Source organism: Balaenoptera ricei, chromosome 16, assembly GCF_028023285.1.
Source record: "Balaenoptera ricei isolate mBalRic1 chromosome 16, mBalRic1.hap2, whole genome shotgun sequence".
Classification (NCBI taxonomy): Eukaryota; Metazoa; Chordata; class Mammalia; order Artiodactyla; family Balaenopteridae; genus Balaenoptera; species Balaenoptera ricei.
In genome coordinates, this window is record NC_082654.1 from 24,436,288 (window position 1) to 24,460,418 (window position 24,131).

The window sequence follows — 24,131 nt, forward strand, 5'->3', positions numbered from 1 at the left end:
GTAAGGGATCCACACAGCAGTGTTTCTGAATAGCACCTGGATCAAAATCACGCTGGGAGTGTGCTTAACAATATGGAGACGCCCAGGTCCTGTACCAGACCACCTAAACCAAAACCTCTGAGGTGGACCCCAGGAATCTGTAGTGGAACCAGCTCACCAGAGGATGATCATGAATGCCACTGGTTGAGCAAAATGGCCATGAGAACTGTGATGCAGGAAGATGCAGAGAAATGGAATTTTACTGCTCAAGACCCCTTTGATGATAATTTTCAAAATAGCAGTTAGCAAATCTACAACACAGGGTAAAGGGTCTGAAATGGGCTGATTAAGGAATAGACTCTTGAACATGCCAGAAAAAGTGGAATAGTGAAGGAAAGTCTGAGGAAGGAAAAATAATTATCTAAGATCCATTATTTCTCCTGATTTAAGATTCTTAGAGAATTTTGTTATTGTTCTTTTAAACATATGAGTCACAAAACAAAAGGACTCAAAGGATCTAGGTATTACTTACTCCAAATATAGCAAATACTTGTGTTTACTTGTCATCTTTATATTTTCCTTGGTAAATGTTCTGTTCAAACTTTTTCCTATTTTTTTTTTTAATGGGGTTGTTTCTTATTCCTATGCTTTAAAGGTTCTTTATGTGTTCTGGCTATAAGTCCTCTGTTAGTTATATGATCTGCAAATAGTTTCTCCCACTGTCTTTATTGCGTCTTCTGAAGAACAAAATTTTTAAATTTTGATGAGGTCCAATTTATGGATTCTTTATTTTATCAGTTTTGCTCTTGGTGTCAATTTAAGGTCATAAAGATTTTCTCCTATAGTTTCTTCCAAAAGTTTTATAATTTTATATTTTACATTTAGAAATGTGATCCATTTTGAGTTAGATTTTGTATAAGTTGTAAATAATAGGTTGAAGTTCGTTTTCCCCATATGGCTGCCCAATTTTTTCCAATGCCATTCATTAAAAATAATCATCCTCCCTCCACTGAATGTTTTGTATCCAACAACCCTGCTCTACTTACATATTTGTTGTAGCAGGTTTTTTTGTAGATTCCTTGTGATATTCTACATAGAGAATCACGTCAACGAGAATAATGACAGTTTTATTCTTTTCCTTTGTAATCTATATGAATTGCATTTCATTTTTCTTCCTTTATTGCACTGACTAGGACTTCCAGCATCATGTTGAAAAGGCGTGTTAAGAGTAAACATCCCATATATACACTAATATGTGTAAAATGGACAACTAATAAGAACCTGCTGTATAAAAAAATAAATAAAATAAAATTCAAAAGTTCAAAAAAAAAAAAAAAAGAGTAAACATCCCTTCCTTTTTCCTGCCCTTAGCGGGAAAGCGTTCAGTATCTCATCATTAAATATGATGTTAGTTGTGGGTCTTTTGTACTTGTTCTTTATCAGAAGTTCTCCTCTATTTGTAGTGTGTTGAGAGTTTTGTGTTCTAGTTTTTATTCTATCACTAGGCTATCTGTGTGAATTTGGGCAAATTCAAGTCCAAGCTACCACATCAGGGGAAAAAAAAAGGAAATAAAATATATGTTGTGCCCTTTTGTGGTGATCAAAAAGATAGAGATGTATGTGTATGTGTGAGTGTGTGAGTGTAAGAAAGCATTCACTACATACCAAAGAAGAAAGGAGTCATACATTTCATTAGGGTATGTAAAATAAAACATCCCCGGTTAGTTCAGTCTTGTTATGTGCACTTTCTAAATAAAGGGGGGTTACAGCCAATTCACTAGGTTGAAAGAAGATACTTTGAAGTATTGAAAAACTCATTTTAACAAACCTAAAAAATGACACAGAATTAATATATACTATACTTTAACCTAAGTGTGGCATATGACATTTATCCCTGTTATATTTCTGTCTGCTTTTTTCAATTCTTGACAATAGGTCAGGAACTTTTCTATGTGTTTTGCATTTTTAATCTCATAAAATTTCACAGCAGTTCTGTACCACAGGCCTTATCCCAATGTGGACCAGAATTCTTGAACTTTCAGAAAGCAAGTTTGAGCTTTATGTAAGAAATTACCTTAAAAAAAAAAAAAAAGGAGCTGTCCAGCAGTAGAAAAGGATATGTCTTAAGCCTGAGCTCATGAAACCTGAGGACACACTATAAGAGATTCTGGGGGAAGGGATTCCTACACTAGGTAGGAGGTCAGACAGGCATATAAAGTGTCCTCCAACTCTAAAATATTACAACCACCAGAGATCACATATACAGCTTAAACATGTTGGGGCTTCCCTGGTGGCGCAGTGGTTGAGAATCTGCCTGCTAATGCAGGGGACACGGGTTCGAGCCCTGGTCCGGGAAGATCCCACATGCCGCGGAGCAACTGGGCCCGTGAGCCACAACTACTGAGCCTGCACATCTGGAGCCTGTGCTCTGCAACAAGAGAGGCCACGATAGTGAGAGGCCCGCGCACTACGATGAAGAGTGGCCCCTGCTTGCCGCAACTAGAGAAAGTCCTCGCACAGAAACGAAGACCCAACACAGACAAAAATTAAAAAAAAAAAAAATGTTGACATGACAAGCAAAGCCAAGGCAGGGGTTGTCCTGAACACTTGTCTGTGGGTCATCTTCTGAGAGCTACTGTCTGCTCCCCTCCTGCTTTTCCACTACGCTCCTTCAAACCCCTCCATCCCACTCGTCCTCCAATTTCCCATGTTTTTTTTTTTTCTCAGCACTAAGAGTAATTTCGAATTTAGGCTTCACCATGCTTACGATCAGTGAATTTGAATATGTGGCATTACCTCCCTAGATGTTATATAACTCTTCTGTTAAAAAAAAAAAAAATGTAAAAATAGTGTGGGTCATCCCTCATCCCTGGCTGTATCAGAGAAAGAAAGAAAGAAAGAAAGAGAGAGAGAGAGAGAGAAAGAGAGAGAGAAAGAAAGAAAGAAAGGAAGGAAGGAAGGAAGAAAGAAAGAAGGAGGGAAGGGAGGAAGGAGGGAAGGGAAGAAGGAAGGAAGGAAGGAACTCAGCAGAGTGCCAGGCATATAGTAACAAGTGTCAATTGCCTTCTAACTCTTTTAAAAATAAAAATAAAGCAAATAAAATATATTCCCCAAAGTGCATGTTTCTAGCATACATCTGAGTTTGGCTTCAAAAGCAGTAGATTTCCCATGGACAAAGCACAAGCACACCCAATACCTGCATCCAGGTCAAAAAGAATCTCCTTATGTTTGTACATTCAACCATAACCCTATGAGGTGGGCAGGGCAAGGATGAGAATCCTCAGATAGTAGGAAACCAGAGCACAGAGAGGTTAGGGGGTCTCATGGTCTCATGGCTAGTGGGTGGCAGGACCCAGGACCTCAACTCACAGTCCGGTGCTTTGATCTGCTGCACCCCTAAGGTCACTATTATTTCCATGGATTATTTGGCTCTATTTGTGATCTAGAATATGCTAATTATATTTTCATATATTTTTCAGATTTCATATATATATTTTCACATATTTAAGTTGATTTTATCTTTCTTGGACAGGGAAGAGCCCTATAGATACTTGAGTTGGTGCAAAATGATACTTTATCAGTCAAATTCTGTTCAAGATGTAGACAGGTGTACGACGTACAAAGGGGTCACATGTTTGAAATCTTGGATTCCATGGCTGATTTGCGGGGACAACAGAGGTCTTGCTCACCACTGTATCTCCAGGGCTAAGAATCTTGCCTGGCACACAGTAGGCCATCCCTAAATAATTGCTGAATGAATGAACAAACAATTCTGGAAATAGTTTGTCCAGTTACTTTTTTTTTGGTAGTCTTGACTATACAAAGGTTTATTTTTTTAAAGCTGGCATCATCTTATTCACCATGTGAATGCAAAATACCACGATGAGCTATGGCCATCCCTATTTGAATTACACTGAAGATGCCAGGAAATGACTAACAGGAGCCTCAAAGTTGGTCACATTAACTCCCATCCCCAGAAAATTCATTCCTGAGGGTTTATTTCAATGAAACGTCTCCGTTGGGACTGGAGGCCTCTCCCCCAGTCTAGGAAATAAGATGCATACGGCAGTAAGGGAGCTCAGGGCTTTTCATCTTCCCAAGCCATTAAGATGCAAATTGGGGGAGGAGGGAGACCTGCAGGCAGATCTCCCGGGGCCCAGCCTGGTGGCCTCAGCACTCACATCCATCAGCTGTCCGCACTTCCATGTGCACCAAGTCCGCCTCCTTATCCAATCCGGCCACCGACCTGGGGAAGGAAAGGAGAGTCAGAAGCTCAGTGACCGTGAGGATGGCAGACAACAAAGTGGGGAACCTTTCAGAGTTATTCCTCAGAAAGCCACTTTCTCAAGATGGCCTGTCTTGCACTGTGGGGACCCACAGAATATGGCGACTTGCAGCCCCTGCAGGGTGGCTCTCTCTAGCAGCTGTCACCTGTAATGGTCACAGCTCATGTGTCTTGGAGCAGTGTCAGGGAGTCAGTAACTCGCAAAAAAACATAAAGGAGCACAGAGTAATGTACTCCATAGTAAAGCTGGTCTAAACCTCTGTCCTTAACCCTTCCCCACCTCATACCTTCCACCTCCCCAGTCTTGTCACACCTGGTTATTTCCACCACTTCCTTCCCCTCTGCCCTCCCACTTGGGGTGTGCTACTCCCTACCATGTTCTGCCCCTGGGGAAGGTGGTTTAGCCTCCGTTCTGGCTATCTGCTTCCAGACACTCCTACCCTCCTGAGTTTGGACCTATCTGCCCTTCCTTACCTCTGCCTTGTGAACAATAAATGTTTGGTGACAAACATTCAAAATCTGGTCTAACAGGAACACAATTCTGGTGATAGGAGTGGGAAACCTTAAAGGTCGATGGCCAATAGTCAGAAAAAGGAAGGCTGAGAATCCTGACAAACTAATTCCTGTGGGCCTCCAACCTCCCACATATAAAGTGCAGTCAGCCACCTCCTGCATGAGACATCCAGGCCAGAGTAAGACCCAGAAAGTCAGTTAAAAAAGGCAACACAGACATTAAAACATTCATGCACTAAAGACATCACATAATCCACCCTCTCCAGCAAGCTTGGACTCACAGTCTTTTTACTTTTAAATTTCATTCTAAGATTGGTTTTCTGGTTTAACAGTCCTCAATAGGGAAGAGGCGGCAAGTTAGAAAGGAAGAGGAGAATTTAAAACAATGAGAATAATCAAGGTACCCAGATAGCAAGACAAATTGAAAACTTATAAAAAACAGACCGAAGAACTCAAAACCCAATCTTCCACATCATAAATCTACTGCACTTCTTCTGATCCTGAGGCCATAGCTGTTATTATAGCACGGTTCAGCATCCGACATCTCTGCTGAGGGGCTGAAGGCAGAGAACGGGAAGCAGGAGGCTAACGATATCAGTTTACTCTAAGAAAACAGGGTTGCAAATGACCTATGTTAGGAAAAATGAAATGATTTTTATTTGTTAATGATTGTTGTCTTGAATGGCTAAATTTCAGTTACTTTAAAAGTTCATTTATGTAAAATACTTCTTTCCCCCAAAAATACTGAATAAAAGAAGTTTTACTCTAATGCTGTATTTTTTCCCAGTGATCACTGATACACTATCTTTTAATTTTTCCTCACCTCATTTGATGCCTAATGTAAGGAGAACAGGTATCATTAGTTATATTTGACTGACTGGGAAACTGTGGCATGTACTGGGAAATGGATATGTATCTAAGATGACACAGGGACTAGGCCAGAACTAGAGAGACTGACTGACTGACTGAGACTTCTCCATCGAGAGCAGCTCCCAGCCTTCTTGGCTCTTCTCCCGTCTGCTTGCAATGTCCTTTAGATGCAACTCTCTCCCTGCCCCTTTCCTTCTCCAGCTACCTCTCCCCTTTCCTTCAGTGCTCAGTTGGTCTCATCCCTCCAGCAGCCCATCCATTCCTCATCTCACTGAAGAACCTTTATCTGCTTCCATAGCATCCTAACCTTGGTGGTTCTCAAACTTGGCTGCTCACGAGAGCCACTGAGGGAGCCGAGAAACATCCAGATGCCTGGGCCCCTCCCCAAACCAATGAAATCAACACTTTTGGGATAAGCTCAAGGCATCCATATTTTTTTTTTTAATTTAAATTTATTTAATTAATTTATTTTTTTGGCTGCGTTGGGCCTTCGTTGCTGTGCGCGGGCTTTCTCTAGTTGCGGTGAGCGGGGGCTACTCTTCGTTGCGGTGCACGGGCTTCTCACTGCGGTGGCTTCTCTTGTTGCGGAGCACGGGCTCTAGGCGCGCAGGCTTCAGGAGTTGTGGCTTGCGGGCTGTGGAGTGCAGGCTCAGTAGTTGTGGCGCACGGGCTTAGTTGTTCTGCGGCATGTGGGATTTTCCCGGACCAGGGCTCGAACCCGTGTCCGCTGCATTGGCAGGCGGATTCTCAACCACTGCGCCACCAGGGAAGCCCTGGCATCCGTATTTTGGAAAGCTCCCAGGTGATTTCCATGCACAGCCAAGTCTTAGAACCACTGCTTTGCATGACTCAATCAGGTCGCATGTAATTGCACTTCTGTGAATTCTGCACTTGCATATAAACTTTAAAGAAGTAGGATTCTGTCTATTTATCTTTGAATCCTTGGCACCTAAGTGCCTAGTATATATTAGGTGCTACTGATGTATTTACTGAATTAATGAACAACCCAATCTGCCCATGACAATGACAAAATTCCGATGTGAAACTCACTTGAGGTCAGACACACAGAAGGGACTATATGGACACCTCTGTTCCTCAGCCTCCCTGTTTCTTTATAAGCAAGTTGGTATTCTTAGAACTAGAGGCCTCTCAGGTATTATTCTTCTATCCTCCCCCAAGGTCAATGGCCGGGTAGGATAGTCAGAATTGGAACCATAATGACAGTCTAACTATGGGCATCAAGCACTACGTTCTTTAACAAAAGAAAAGTCCTTGCCTCTTAGGAGCTTGAAACAAGGCAAACAACACCAATAAAACAAGCACAGAAACTTCTCCTTCATCCAGGATTGCTCACTCCTTTCCACCTATCTAAATCTTATACACCTTTTAAGGTTAAAACCAAGAATCAAGTCCTCCTGGAAGTCTTCCTTGATTACTCTAGCTCGCCCCCCTTTGAACTTCTAGAGAATTCGGAATCAAGATTAAACATCCTCTAGCACTTGTATTGTTATTAAGTTGTGTGTTTGTTTCTCTGGAGTTGGTCTTGGCTCCCGAGAGTGGACACCTGTGGTCGTGGTTGGCTTAGTACCCCTACAACCCTTCCATCCTTTGCAGAACTGTTCTACCCAACTCACGCCATGTGCTTTGTCCAGGGTGGTCAATCCCAGGAGCCCATCCCTCTGAACACCCAGGATGGTGCATGATCTAGCGTGATCATGAGACATCTTGGCTGTGGTGGTCAGAACATGCCAGGACAGTTTAGAGGACTTCCTCAGGATTTCTCTAACTGAGCTGGCAGGAAAAAACTGCCTTTCCTCTCTGATCATCAGGGCAGAACTCTTGGGAGAAATGTTCCCAGCCTGATAGGAAGAATAGGTCTAAAGGAGCAATGTAGATATACATAGAAAAAGAAAAGAGAGTTGACATTGGGACAGGTAGTTTAACAGAGAGATGGGGCTACAAAGGGTGATAGGAAGATAGTGGGGAAGACAGAGATGAGATAGACACACAGGAAAGAGAGAGAGAGACAGACAGAGATTCAGAAAGAAACGGAGAAGGTAGACCAAAATGGCAACATAGGAGACTTCTGAGCTCCCTTCCTCCCATGGATACACCAAATGTACACATGGAGCGATTCCCTCTGAAAGAGATCCAGAAACTAGTTGAGTAACTTCTACACATCAGATGAATGACAAAATACCCACACAGAAAAGGCTAAGGGTAGAAAAGGCTAAAACACACTCTCACCATAAACCCCACCCCTAGCACACGAGCACACAATTGGAAGTGAACCGTCAACTCTCATATTCTCCCTGAGGAGCAAAGGGTTTGGAGCCCACATCTAGCATCCCAAATTTTAAGACTTGCAACAGAGGGACGGCCCCCAAAACACCTGACTCTAAAAGCCAGTGGGGCTTGTGTCCCCAAGACGATAGCAAACAAAGAAGCAATTCTTAATGGGTGCAGGAGCACTGATGCAGCTGTTGCCCCAGGGCTCAGTGCAGAGGGAGCAGGCAAAATCACCCATCTCCCCGTCTTTCCCTGGAAGTGTTATCTGAATACTATAACCGCTGCTGCCTGAGGGCCCGTCTTCTAATTTAGCAGGCTTCTAGGGACTGCATGTGAATCTCCCCAGAGACAGAGGAAGCCGACAAATATCCCTCCCACCTTCTGCCTCCGGTCCTCCCCAGGTTGCCAGTATCTCCCTGGAAGGAGCTCATACACGACTGCACCCCAGCTTTTAGGGCCGCCACCTATGAGATGGGTCCCCAGATTTCCTGGCTTTGACAGCCAGTGGAGCTTCCATTCATGAGTCCCATGGAACTGTAACAAACAAAGAAGCAGATCTTAACAATCTATCTCCCTGAGGTTCAGCACAGAAGGAGCAGACAAAAAAATGCCCAGCTCCCAGTCTTTCCCTGATAAAGGTTTTTATGTGGATACTTTAAAAGCTGCCACCTGAGGCTTCTAATTTAGCAGGCACCTCGGGGCTGTGATCCTCCTCAAAGACTGAGGAAGGTTGCAGACACTCCTCCCATCTTCTCCTTCCAGGCCACTCCAATAATAAAACCAAGTCACCAGTGTCTCCCTGAAAGGAGGTTGTATACATATCTGGCACCCCAGCTCTTGTGACAATTTCATGAAGGATGAGCCCCTGAAACACCTGGCTCTAATAACCAATGGGCCTTACATTCATGAGGCACAAGGACTACAACAAACAGTTATTAATGGGCACAGGAGCACACCCACCCCTGCAGCTATACACCAACACGAAGCACAGAGGGAGCAGGCAAAAATGCCATTGCCTTGTTTCTCCCTGGAAGGGGCTTAATTACATACTTTCTTAGCTGCTGCCTGAGGGTCCAGCTTCTCATCAGCCTGCATCTAGCTGCTGACCGCACTCCTCCCCTTGATCACTGATAGGTCTTGGCACACCCTTAACTACTGGGAGTCACTAAGGACAAAGAAGGAGGCTTGGACAATCACAAAAGTTTGAGAGACAACTATGAGCTCAGTCAAGCTGATCAATGAAGTTCATCTCCTACAGGAGATCACTCTGTCAAGACTGGGAGACACATCTTGCGCTGATCTATCTAATGCTCAGAGACCAACAGAGAGTCAAGAAAAATGAAGGAACAGACAAATATGTTACGAACAAAAGAACAAGATAAATGTCTAGGAACATATCTTAATAAAATGGAGGTACGTTATTTATCTGGTAGGGAGTTCAAAGCAACTGTCACAAAGATGCCTACCAAGGTCAGGAGAGCAATGCATGAAGACAGTGAGAATTTCAACAAAGAGACAGAACTATTAAAAAGTACCAAACAGAAATCACAGAACTGAGGAAGAAAATAATTGAACTGAAAATTCAATACAGGGGGTAAACAAAAGACTAGATGAAGTGAAAGAAAGAATCAATGAAGTCTAAGACAGGGAAGTGGAATTCATACAACTAGAGGTGCAAAAAAGAAAAAAGAAAAAAAAGAGTGAAGATAGCTTAAGGGACTTATGGGACAACATCAAGTAGACTAATGTTCTCATTATAGGGGTCCAAGAAGGAGAAAAGAGAAAGGGATAGAAAACTTATTTGAGGAAATAATGGCTGAAAACTTTCCTAACTGGGGGAAGGTAACAGACAGCCAGAACCAGGAAACACAGAAAGTTCCAAATAAGATGAATCTGAAGAGGACTACACAGATACATTATAATTAATGTATATGCCCAAAAGCTAAATATGAAGAGAGAATCACAAGAATAGCAAGAGAAAAACAATTTGTTACATACAAGGGAACTCCCATAAGACTATCAGCATACTTCTCAGCAAAAACTTAGCAGGCTAGAGGGGAGTGGGACGATATATTAAAAGTACTGAAGGAAAAAAACAAAAAAGAAGAAAAACCTGCCAACCAAGAACATTCCTCCCAGCAAAATTGTCTTTCAGAATTGATAGAAAGATAAAGAGTTTTCTAGACAAACAAACACTCTAGGAGGTCATCACCACTATATCAGCTTTAAAAGAAATGTTAAATGGAGTTTTTCCAGCTGAAATTAAATAACACTAATTAATTATAGAAAAATATACAAAAGCATGAAATTCACTGGTAAAGGTAAAAATGCAGTTACTTTCAGAATATGCTATTATTTTAATGGTGGTGGGTAAATCATTGATAAGTCTACTATGAAGGTTAAAAGACAAAAATATTAAAGTTAATGAATTTGTTAATTTGTTAATGAATACACTATGTAAATGATGCAAATTGTGACATCAAAACATAAAATGCGAAAGGGGGGGGGTACTTTTGTATGTGTTTCAAGCTATTATCACAGACTGCTATAAATAGAAGATGTTTTATCTAAGCCTCACATTAACCACCAACCAAAAGCATACAGGAGGTATGCAAAAGAAAAAGAAAAAGGAATCCAAGCTTTCCACTACAGAAAATCATCAAATCACAGAGGAAAAGAGCAAGAGATGAAGCAAGGAAAAACGGAATTACAGAACAAGAAAACATTTAACAAAATGGTAATGGTAAGTCTGATTATCAATAATTACTTCAAATGTCAAAAGATTAAATTCCCCAAACAAAAGACAAAGGATAGCTGAATGAATAAAGAAAACAGGACCTAACTATATGTGCCTCCAAAAGACTCACTTCAGCATTAAAAAAACACATAGATTGAAAGTGAAGAAATTGAAAAATATATTGCATGCACATGGAAAGAAAAGCAGAAGAAGCTATTCTTATATCAGATGAAATAGACTTTAAGCCAAAAACTGTCAGAGACAAAGAAGGTCATTATATAATAAGAAAGGGGGCAATTCATCACGAGGATATATTATTTGAAATATTTATGCCAATACAGGAGAACCTAAATATATAAAGCAAGTATTAAAAGATCTGAAGGAAGAAATAGCAATACAATAATGTCAGGGGACTTCAAAACCCCACTTTTACCAGTGGATGGATTGTTCAGACAGAAAGTCAATAAGGAAACATTGGATTTAAGCTACACTTTAGACCATATGGACCTAACAGACATACAGTAGTCCCCCCTCTTATCCTAGGTTTCACTTTCTGTGATTTGAGTTACTGGAGGTCAATGTGGTCCAAAAATATTAAATGAAAAATTCCAGAAATAAACAATTCGTAAGTTTTAAATTGCATGCTGTATGAATAGCATGATGAAACATTGCACTCGCTCCATCCCACCTTGGAAGTGAATCATCCCTTTGTCCAGCACATCTCGCCCATTACTCATCTAGTAGCTGTCTTGGTTACCAAAGTGATTGTCAAGTTATCACGGTACTTGTGTTCAAATAACCCTTTTTTCAGTTAATAATGGCCCTAAAGTGCAAGAGTAGTGATGTTGGCAATTCAAATATGCCAAAGAAAAGCCATAAAATTCTTCCTTTAAGTGAAAAGGTGAAAGGTTTCAACTTAATAAGGAAAGAAAAAAAATGATATGCTGAGGTTGCTAAGATCTACAGGAAGAATGAACCTTCTATTTATGAAACTTTGAGGAAGGAAAAAAGAAATTCATGCTGGTTTTGCTGTTGCACCTCAAACTGCAAAAGTTATGGCTACAGTGCACAGTAAGTGCTTAGGTAAGATGGGAAAGGCATTAAATTTGTACAATAAGATCTTTTGAGAGAAAGAAACCACATTCACACAACTTTTATTACAGTATTTGTTACAATTGTTCTATTTTATTATCAGTTATTGTTGTTAATCTCTTACTGTGTATAATTTATAAATTAAACTTTATCATAGGTATGTATGCATAGGAGCAACACATATTATAGAGAGGGTTCGGTACTGTCCATCATTTCAGGCATCTACCGGGAGTCTTAAAATGCATCCCCCATGGAAAAGGGGGAACTACTGTATATAGAACATTGTATCCAACAGCAGCAAAATCACATTCTTCTCAAGTGCACATGGAACATTCCACAGGACAGGTCATATGTTAGGACTCAAAAAAGTCTGAATAAATGTAAAACAATGAAATCATATCAAGCATCTTTTCCCAACCACAATGGTATGAAACTAGAAAGCAATTACAAGAAGAAAAGAGGAAATTCACGAATACATGGGGATGAAACAACATGCTCCTAAACGGCCAATAAATCAAGGAAGAAATCAAAAGAGGAATCAAAAAATATCTTGAGACAAATGAAAATGGAAACACAACATAGCAAATCTTACCGGATGCGTCAGAGACAGTCTAACATGGAAATGCACGGCAATAAATGCCTACGTTAAGAAAAACAAGACCTCAAATAAACAACCTAACTTTACACCTAGAGAAACTAACAAAAAAAGACTAAACTAACCCTAAAATTATTAGAAGGAAGTTAGTAACAAAGATCAGAGCAGAAATGAAAGAAACTGAGGCTAAAAAGACAATAGAAAAGATCAGTGAAACTAAGAGCTGTTTTTAAGATAACCAAAATAGACTAATCTTTAGCTAGATTTACCAAGAAAAAAAAAAGACTCAAATAAATAAAATTATAAATGAAAGAAGAGACATTATAACTGACACCACAAAAATGCAAAGGCTTATAAGAGACTACTATGAACGGTTATAAGACAACATATTGGACAACACAGAAAAAATGGATAAATTCCTAGAAACATACAATCTACCAAGACTGAATCGTGACGAAATAGAAAATCTGAACAGACCAGTTACTAGGTAGGAGATTGAATTGATAATCAAAAACCTCCCAACAAAGAAAAGTTCAGGGCCAGATGGCTTCACTAGTGACTTTTAACAATCATTTAAAGAAGAACTAGTACCAGTCTTTCACAAACTCTTCCAAAAAGTTAGAAGAGGAAGAAATACTTCCAAACCCATTTTACAAGGCCAGCGTTACCCTGATACCAAAGCCAGTAAAGGATACTACAAGAAAATTACAGATGATGCAAAGCTCCTCAACAAATGATTTAGCAAACTGAATTCAACAGTAGAGATCTTCCTCTACTCACGCTGGGTTTATGTTCTGATGGACCCATGGAAAGTTGAAAATATCAAGTTGAAATGCATTTAATACACCTAAGCTACTGAATATCACAGCTTAGCCTAGCCTACCTTAAATGTGCTCAGAACACTTACATTAGCCTACAGGTGGTCAAAATCATCTAACACAAAGCCTATCTTATAATGAAGTGTTTAATATCTCATTTAATTTATTGAATGCTGTACTGAAAATGTAAAACAGAATGGTTAAATGGGTACAGAATGGTTGTAAGTGTATCGGTTGTTTATCCTATTGGTTCTGTTTCTCTGGAGAGCCTTGATTAATAAAACTTGTTTCTTAGTCCCGCTCCAACTTTGCAGCCCGTTTATCCACATAAGCCCATAACGCACCTTTGTGAGTGTGTCTGCATATTTATCTGCTTAGGCCATCAACTACAAAAAGAATGGGTCTTATTAATATACAACCCATCAGACAGTGAGCTTCCTAAGGACAGAGACTTCAATTATTTTTCTCCAATATTTTCTACCACACACAAGTCAGGATTAGGCATACCTTCAGATTAAATGATAGGGATAAGAGATTTGTACTTCAAAGCTGCTCTGTCCCTGGATCCAGAGGGAAAGAGGTTAAGTTGCTCAGCTGGCCAGAGGTGGAGCAAAAGATGTTGGGTGCTGAGGGTAAGGAGAATACTCTTGCCCTCGTCTAGCTCACAGAGGAATGCCACTGCCCATTTTCTGCAGTACTGCTGGCATCAACCTAGAGTCTCTCAACAGTGGCACTGTTGACATTTTGGACCAGATAATTCTTTATTGGGGGGGCTGCCCTATGCACTGTGGGATATTCAGCAGCAGCCCTGGGCTCTACTAAATGCAGTAGCATCCCTGCAGTTCTGACAACCCAAACTGTCTCCAGACGTTGCCTACTATTCCCTGGGGGCAAAACTGCCCCCAGTTGAGAACCACTGCCTTACCTGGACACACTTAGCTGATACCTGAACTCTGTGCCTTCCCTGCTAACAAGGCAGCAAATATAAGCAGGCAGAGATTTCACCTCCTCACCTAGCCCTAACGCTGCTGAGATGCCCACGAACTCCAACTATTCTGGACCACACCATCTCACCAGAAAACTATCTGACACTTGCCAGGTGGAAGCAGTCAGGTCCCTAATCTTAAAGCCTCACGATGTCCCCACTTCTAAAAACCTAATGCATGGAGCGTGCACACAGATACAGCAAGCAAAGAAATACAATAATGTGCAGATATTTAGCGATTTGTTTGTTGTTATTGTGGGGGCGAAGCTGCAAGGCGTAAACTTGTGGAAATGTTTGGAAAAGTGCACATGGTAATAATGATAAGTGTCAATGGATACTGAGACCATTCACATGCCAGGTACTGTGTTTGGTGTTTTAATTAATTACCTTAATTAGTCCTCAAGATACCATTCATCTAATTTTCATCTTCAGTAAAATGGGGATAATAAGAAAGATTAAGTAACATACCTCAAGTCACACGATAATAACAATTCACAGATATTGAGAGTAATTTACGTCAGGCACTATTTTAAATGTAAATGCTGATCTCATTTAATCCACATATCAATCCTATGAGTCTGGAATCATTCTTTTTCCATATTTTAAAAGGGCCCAGCTAGGCATTGAAAGCTTAAGCAACTTGCCGAGAAAGTCCACAGCTAGGAAGCAGCAAAACTAGGGCTTGAACCAGCCAGGTGGCCTTGAGTCAGGAGCTTAACCTCCCCTGTAAGCTGACCCTTTCAGCTGCCGAGAGGAGAGACAGGCTTTGAACCCAGTCATTTCTCCCAGAGTTGAGGATCGTAAACATGGTGCCCCATTGCCTGCTCTCCCCATACATGTAAGTCCATCAGCATTGTAGGAAATATAAATGGTGTTGTGTACACATATTCTACATCTCAGAAAATTTTGGTTCTATTTTACATGAACTGGGGGTCACTCATACTGGTGATAATCAATAAGAAGAAAATGTTGGGAATAGAAAAAGGATGTTGGGCTGACGGTAGAAGAGTAGCAGATGGAAATTTTTGCAGAGAAGCCTTAAGAAAGACAAATTCAGTGGAGGAAAGGAAAACTGGGGACTTGGGCTTGACTCCCTTTTAGGTCTTTGAGGATGGAACGAGCCGAGACATGTATAAGAGGGACTGTGAAACTGTCATGAGTCTATGGGAGGGGATGAGTGCCTGCTCAGATACGCCAAGCAGGTTAGTAAGTGCCCCTGACACGTCTTCCATCTCTAGCAGCCAAGTCCCTTCACATTTCCAGGACCAAAATGGGGCCAGGGTGGACCAGAGGATGAGAAACAATATCTAGTGCAGAACCAGCCACGGCACAGATCAAGCTCCCTGTGCTTAATGTTTGCAACAAAGGAAAAATGAATTTGCAAGCATCCCACTGAAACCACAGGAAAGGAAACTCCCTGAAAGTTTCTAGAAAGTATCAGATGGTAAAAAGAAATTTTATCAGTACATGTTATTACTAATGCAAAATGAAAACAAGTCATCGATAGTGCCTTTCTTTGGTTATGTTGTATTCCTGGTTTTAATTAAGTGACGATAAAACAAAATTTAATAGAACAAAACAGAGTTAAAGGATCAAGACCAGATACGAATCTATTAAAGCCTTTATGAGTATTTTTAAATTCCTCAATAGTGAATTCTTCTAACACAAGTTTCTTCTGTAACCTAACACTCAGGATCGGAAAAAAACTAATCTTTTCCAGTGGCTCTTCCCACTCTTCCTAAAGAAGAGAACTAGGATCAAACTTTGTGCAAATTCCCCATCACATTTTGCCCACACACGCCAATAAGGATTTTTAGTTTCCACATCTGTAAAATGGCACTATAATAATACCTGCTTCATAGAGTCAGGGGGGTCAAATGAGCTAAGCAGTAAATACTTAGGACAGTGCCTGACACACAGAAAGCATTTTTTACCTTTTAGCTATTATTATTTTTCATTGAAAGGACAGTACGAACGAGTCTGCTTTCCTGACTGCCTTCTTCCCTCCCCCGTAACTTCCTTCTACATTTGTTAAGTGCCTAATATAGTCACAGCATTGTTCTATGCAGTGGATAAGAAAAGTTCTGCTACCAAGGAGCTCAGTTCAGGCACCTTTCTCACTCTCCAGACTGGTTTATATCACAAAACAAATCCTGGGAACCCACCCTTGATAAGGGCTCCTGTAAGGCCCCATTGCAAGTTTGTTTTTTTTTTTTTTTTTTTTTTTTTGCCTATGGGACACAATCCTTGACCTCACCAGCTTTTTGCTGGTTCTTTTTTTGATTTATCATCTTTTAATTTTAATTATTTTTAGTTTATTATTATGGTTCTGGGAGTCAGAAGCACAAAGTCAGTCTCACTGGGCTAAAGCTGAGGTGTCAACAGGAGTGGGCTGCTTTCTAGAGGTCCCAGGGGAGAATCCATTCCCCTGTCTTTTTCAGCTTCTAGACACTACCGGCACTCTTTGACTCATGGCCTCATTTTTCCATCTTCAAAGCCAACAACACTGGGCTGAGATCTTTGTATGCTGCCATCTCACTGGTCCTCTTGCTGGTTCTTATACCGACATTTCTTTCACAGTGAATAACAGACCATTAATAAATACGTGTCAAATGAATGATTACAACACTTTCATTCAGGCATACAAATTTCCTAAAGCCCTGAGTAAGCCTTCAGCTCACATCTGTGTCTCAAAGAAAACTTTTTTTACGCTCAAAAGCAGGGGTCCCCAACCCCTGGGCCTCGGACCGATACTGGTCTGCAGCCTGTGCCTGAACTATGTCCGCACCGCCCCCGTCCGTGGAAAAACTGTCTTCCACGAAACTGGTCCCTGGTGCCAAAAAAGGTTAGGGACTGCTGCTCAAAAGAGATCTCACTTTCCTGTCTATGTTCCAGATCATTTTTATCATGCGGATTGCTCAACTGGTGAGAAAAGGGAGGGAAAAAATCTATACAGACCTGAATAATGTGTGAAGTGGTTTCTGCCTGGGGATATTTCACTTCATAACAATTACCAAGCTCAGCACCAGCACACAAAAATCATGTGAAACTCTGAGAGGAAGGAGAGGGATTATTCTCCAAAACTGAGAGCCCTCCTGAGTTCTGAGCAAGGACCAAGGACACAGGGAACAAAAGGACATAAGGAGCCATAGCTAAGCCTCCAAGGAGGAAACTGCAATTGGCTCTTGGAACAGCAGGCTCACAGATGTTACGACGGAAGTACCTGGAAAAGGTCAAGCAGCTTTCAAACTTATTTTCCAGCGACCGAACCCTCTGTTCAAACACAGTCTCCAAGTCCTAACACGTGAAATAGGTCAAACAGGAACTTATCAGAAACCGAGAATGGCTCACTCAGACACAACAGTGCCCAAGAGAGCTGGACGCAGCAACTGTGAAACACCGTGATCTCTTTCTACCCCTTCACTTAGTAGATCAGAAAATTGAGCTTCACACAACTGCCCAAAGACACACAGCTAGCTTGTGTCTAGAAGCCAGTTTTGAACTTCAGGCCAGCCTCTTCGTAGCACACGTGCCTGCCATGAGGAAGTGGCGGGGCTAAACTGCTGTGTGTTTTTCTCTCCTTGTGGATGTGAATCCCGGAGCAAAACCTTCCCCAGAAATAAGAAAACTGGACATTGGGGTATGCATGAGAGAGGTATTGAGGGTAAAACACTGATGAAGTCAAGGGACAATTGCTTGACAAATTGATTCGCTAGACTGTTAAATTTCAAAATAATTTTATCTCAACATGTTTCTCCAATTCACACCAGAAACATTCTCCCCCTTGATGTTTTGGCTCAAACTGCCCGTCCACCTGGAATATTCCTTCTGTCCCACTCTGCATATTCCCCGCTTATGGCCCAGCTCAATACCACTTTCCATGAAAGCTTCCTGACCCTGGCTGGACATTATAATCCCATGGGGACCTTTCTAAAAATACTGAATGCCAATGCACAGATCCCAATTCCATAAATTCTGGTTTCATTGCTCTGGAGCAATAATCCCCTCACATTTTAGTTGCATCAGAATCTTTCTGTTAAAACACAGATGCTGGGCTCTACCCTCAGAGTTCCGGATTTGGGAGGTCTGGGGTGGGGCTCAAGAATTTGCATTCTTAGCAAACGCGTAAATGATATGATGATACTGGTCAGGAATCACACTCTGAGAACCACTAGCCTGGAGTATAATCCAGGAATCAATAGCTTTTAGATGCTCCTGGGTGATAAGGACGTGCAGTCAGAGTTGAGAATCACTCATTAGAGCTCGAAAAGCAACCTTCACAGATCAAGCTGAAAAGCCGTTCCTTTTTATGTATCAGTGAGGTAGTTAAGAACGCGAATTCTGGAATCAGACGCCCTGAGTTAGTCTCAGCTGCATCACTTACTCACCGTGGGATCACAGGCAATTAACTCAACCTCTCCTTGCTGCATTTTTCTAATCTGCACACTGGAGAGATGATAATAGCACCCTTCTCACTGTTTTTATGAGAACTAGATGAACTAAATGCATATAAACATTTCTAATAGAGAGAGGCTTATATCAACACTTAACTCTATATAATGCTTACTATTATAGCGCTCACATTATGTGCAACTAATACTTTTTAAGTGTAACTAATATTTATTGAGTATCTAATGTACCAAAAATTTTATTATCATTTTTTTTTCGGCTGTGCCACGTGGCATCTGGGATCTTAGTTCCCCAACCAGGGATTGAACCTGAGCCCCCTGCAGTAGAAGCATGGAGTCCTAACCATTGGACCGCCCGGGAATTCCCCTTTTATTATTAATTTAATATGTTATCTCACTTAATCCTTAAACAAAGTTTTGAAATTGGTAGTATAATTTTTTTTTCAGATGAAGAAATGAAAATTTTGAGATGTCAAATTGCCTAATCATTGGTACAGAGTGAGAAAGAGATGGAGCCTGGATTCAAACATGGTTTGTTTTACTCCACCATCAATTATCTGTGTACCTGAATTTTTTTCTCCTTCTTTATTGTACTGTCTTTAAAGACAGGTTCTAGGTCTAATTATTTTTCCACTAGTGTCTAGAACTGTGCCTTGCTCTGTATTAAATATCTGTTGAATAGGTGAATACACAAATGAGAGCAGTAATAACCCCAGCAATATGTTTAAGATAAATGTTAAAAATAGCTCTATAATATGGTGAAACAGACTTCATTCATTCAATTAATCTCTAGGCAATTAAAAAATAAAGCCTTCATTTTCCATTATTATGCTGTTATTTTCACCATTTATCCTCAAAGCAATATTAGATCTGCCAAATACAGTCATCTGTGATTTTCTTGACAAATGCACGATCATCCTGTGAAAATGCTAGGGCAGTGAAAACTCAGGGATCTTATCCAGCTCAAATGAACATGGCTTCCGTGTCCTGGCTATTGTAAATAGAGCTGCAATGAACACTGGGGTACATGACTCTTTTTGAATTATGGTTTTCTCAGGGTATATGCCCAGCAGTAGGGGTGGGATAGGGAGGGTGGGAGGGAGACGCAAGAGGGAAGAGATATGGGGATATATGTAAATGTATAGCTGATTCACTTTGTTATACAGCAGCAAGGAAGAGATATGGGGATATACGTAAATGTATAGCTGATTCACTTTGTTATACAGCAGCAACTAACACACCATTGTAAAGCAATTAAACTCCAATAAAGATGTTAAAAAAAAAAATGAACACAGCTCCTCTAGTGGGCATTTTGGGAGCTCTCCTCCTAAATTACAGTAATCCCTGCCTCTGTCAACTGCTGGCCCCTCCCCATCCACAGATTTCTTCATGCAGACCCCCACGCCCATGTCGGTCCCATACGGCTCTGTCCCTTGTCTAAAGCTGATTAGACCAGGGCTAGACCCCCAAGCCAAGCTGGGTCAAAGATATTTGTTTCCCGGGCTTTCAGATTGCTTTGAGAAACTACGGCATGAGACACGGAGCAACTTGCCTTGGACACCTTTACCTGTTCTGCCAGAAAGAAGAGAGAAACAGAGATGGCAGATAGAAAGAAAGCACTCTGTGAGATTCTGGAATAGGGTCCTTTGTGAGATCTAAATGCATTCCTTTTCTGGGATTCTAATAATTGTTTCTCTCTCTCAATATGCTAGCTTAAGTTAGTTACTGTTTCTCGTACCACAGAATCATTATCAACATGCCCCCTAAAAGTTGCTCGGCATGTGCAGGGCCATTTCATGACACTTGGATTAGCTACTATCCCTTCAGCACTCTGGTTCTCCGAGCAAATTAAAAGGGCTACTGACTACTATACCAGTGTTTCTCAAACTGTGGGCTATGACCCACTAGTGGGTCATAAAATACATCTATTGGATCACAACCCCAATTATTTTTTTATAAAACAAAATGGAATGGAATACAAGATATAAGAGAGCATCTCATGTGGTATACTAAGTATTTTTCATGGAACTTGAAGATATATAAAAAGACATAGGTTTATACAGGGTCATAAGTATAAGCATTTCCTACCAGGGAAGCAGTACTGAAGGAAGAAAGGAAGGAGGGAGGGACGGATGAAGGGAGGAAGGGAGGAAGGGGGAAAGGGAGGAAGGGGGGAAGGAAGGAACTACATGGTCTAATTTAATATAATATCTTTCTAAACTCTAGATGGCTAGAATGAAATTCAGCGGTCACATGAACTATTTTCAAGACAAGGCATACACACATCAAGAGGTCACTTGAAACTGATGAGGAGTTTGAACTCGACTGAAGAATCTCAGTGAACCGTAGCCAACACCACACAACATGCTGGCAGTAGCAATTTGAGGCTGAGCTTTGGTCACTGGGGTTTTGTGATTGTGCTAACGTAGTGACAATCCATGAGGCTTTACCTAAATACAACTGAATAACTGGTCTGCTAGGAATACAGCCAGTAATCCCTTGGCAAGTACTGACTGAATACCCACTGTGTGTCAGCACTCAGGGGACTGCCAGCCAGCCTACCACATGGCCCATTTGTCTGCTGTATACATGTGGGCTATAGCCTAGCATAGTTCTAGTGAACAAGACCATATCATATGACACACCTTAAAAAAGGGTACTCACAGAAGACCTAATAATCCTATTAAACAGACCAAGTACATTGCCACATTTGTAGAGTGGTTGCAGACAACCGGCAATGCCCTTGCTCCCAGACATTAGATTTTGGAACGTCCATTCTCAGACCCTACTACCTATCTCCTGAGAGTACCTTTAATAGGTATTTATAAGGTAACACATAAAGGGAACTTCAAAGAACTTGTGGTCTTGTTGGAAAGTTGCAGTGGATCAGACGGGGTTTCACAGAGATGGGAAAACAAGGACCAGGCTTGAAGAATGTGTGGGATTAGAAAGTCAGGAAGGAGAGAGGGATGCTACGGTCCAAGGCATGATGGTGCAAATAGGCATGCTGTGGAGGAGAATACTGAACAGCAGTCATAAGAGACCCCTTTGGAGACAGAATAAGAAAGAATTTGAAGGCAGTGACAAGCTGCTATGCCAGGAATTATGGACTGGTTCCCGCAAACCAAAATCTGCAATATTCCCTACATATTGGTTATACCATGGGACAAATGCTTCTCTTTCCGAAGGTATATTCACTTTATTTCTTTAGAACTTAATTTGTATTAAAACAACCTTTATAAACTGTTTACTTAGAAGAATCTATACTTTTTAAAATGTTGCTTTACCTTTATTTATTTACTTTTGGTCTACAGGATGTGCTTAAAATATCACGGGTTGGAACATGCGTGACCCCCCCAGTGGCGGCGCTTTGTGGAGACACTCTCACTTCCTCATTCACTGAGGGCCTGAGCCAATACCCATGGCCACTCAGGAGGGGTGAAACGCAAACTCAGAACAAAGGGAGTACCCACTGACCTGTCCCAAACCACCCAACTCTGCCACGTAAGAAGAGACGAGACAGGTGTTTGGCAAGAATTTTCATGAAAACTTGGATGGAGAAGGAGCATCTTTCTGTCATTCCCATGATCACGTTGCAGGTCTCTTCTGGGCAGATGACCACACTAACTAACTAGTTCATTCAACTTATTCACACACTGAGCACCTGCTAGGAGTCTGGTACCAAAAGATGATATGGGAGAGAAGATGCCAAGAGGAGGAAGATGAAGTTTCAGCTCTCTCCAGTAGCCCAGACTGACACAGGCAACGGAGGGAGGCAGGTGTTTATAAGAAAATGTGGCACATGCTTTCAGAGTGGAGTATTCTGCACAGAGGGCTGTGACAGTCTGCAAAGCGGTGGGTCTTTAAGTGAGTAGAAAGGAGGGGTACCTAGATGAGGCACAGATTGCTCCTGCTGGCCCACCACTGTAGCCCTTTGGCACCCAAGGCAAGCACTTCCCAACCGTTTCCTGTGTGTCCAGCATGGAGCCCAGCAGTAAAATGAGGGTCAGGAGCCAGAGGCAGTGAATAGGTTGAAAAGTGGGGTAGAACATAATTTGAGAGAGAAATAAGTTAATAAAGGTATAGAGATCAGTTAAAGAAAAACAATTAGGAAGGAAGAAAAGTCTCACTGCCCCACATTTCCCAAGCTGGAGCTCAGGATGACAGTTTGTGCTTATTGGGGTTGCACTTCATCACACTGGGTATTACTTTTAACTCGTAATGTGTTATTAGGACAAGAACTTGTCTCTTCTATGTCCAGTGGTTAAGAGAGGAACCAAAGTTCAGTCCTAGATGCTAATTCTGGCTTTACACCTATTAGCTGTGTGACCTTGGGCAAGTTACTCAGCCTCTCTAAAACTCGAATTCTCTTAAAACAGCGGAAACTTCCCCATTTGGTCTTGATGAGGATGAAATGAAACGGCACATGCACACATTTAGAGAATGTGCCCATTGGGTTCCAGGCATCTTACGGAGCTTGCACAGGGAGACACGTGTACAGATGTGCATGCACACGTACACTCATTTGAATACCTACTGACTGCGTAGAAAGTGTCTAAGGAAACTTTGCGTTGGAGTGTAGGAGAAAGCGCACTGGGCTGGGGCGAAGACTTCAATTCTGGCCACAGTCTGTTCACTGACCAGCACTGTGGCTTTGAATACGTCACTTGAGCCCGCTGGGCACAGTTCCTCTCTGCAAATTGCAGGGGTTGCCAGGGCTGTGTGGTGAGGGCACCGGGATCCTCTCTACCGCTGCTCTCTGGCACTGGGTGACTCCACAGCTACAAAGATGGAGACACGAGAGCTGCCCCTTTGCACTGGCAGCTCTTATGCCCCTGATGGTCAGGGCCCTTCCTGCTCCATCCTGCTCTGCCCCCTTCTCTGAGGCGGAGCGGGGCGCCTTTCTAATCAACTAAGTGCATCCGAAGGCAGAGGGACCTCCTGCTGGGGAGGTCCCTGAGGTGTCGCTCACCGCCGGCAGGGCCCACACCCAGCTGGAGAGGGCTTTCCTGAACATCCTCGTGCCGCCAGAACCTGCCTGCCCTGCACCTCCATGGGGACCAGAAGACCAAGCAGGGAGCAGGCAGACGAAGTCACTGCTGGGGACCAACGAGCTGGAGGGCTCCACGCTCGCCGGTTTACACAGCTCCTTCCCATCAACAGCCTCTAATCTCACTGCCTTAGTCCTGGGAGGAAGACATCATTGTTCCCATTCTACAGATGGCCAAACTCCAAGCCAAAGTCGCTGAAGATCACCAAGCGGAGCTGGTGCTCCCCCCAGGTTCTGCTGACTCTAAGCCCAGAGCTCTCAGTGCTGTGGGCTTTCCCGGCCGCCCTGTGCATCAGCCACGAGGCCGTGTGTAATCAGATGCAAGATTACGTGGTACCGACTGGAAGTGCTGGAGGAATTCAGAGAGTTAATTTAAAAAGACAAAGGGCATTAGGGAGACAGCTCGGGAGGATGTTTTGTAGACGTTCTAGAGAAGAAAGAGAAAGGAACCAGGTATATTTATAGACCAAAAATGTGCAGAAGGGGGCGAGCTGCCCAGCAATTCTCAT

The 24,131-nt window shown here is 42.0% G+C and overlaps 1 protein-coding gene across 1 annotated transcript in view; it reads right to left on the minus strand.

The window, feature by feature from the left end:
* Positions 1–24,131, minus strand: part of SORCS3 (sortilin related VPS10 domain containing receptor 3) — a 593,582-nt gene that overhangs the window by 155,917 nt on the left and 413,534 nt on the right. The window contains exon 6 of the mRNA XM_059899211.1: positions 4,161–4,225. Within this exon, the coding sequence (XP_059755194.1) occupies positions 4,161–4,225 (65 nt within the window). The remainder of the gene's footprint in view (positions 1–4,160; positions 4,226–24,131) is intronic.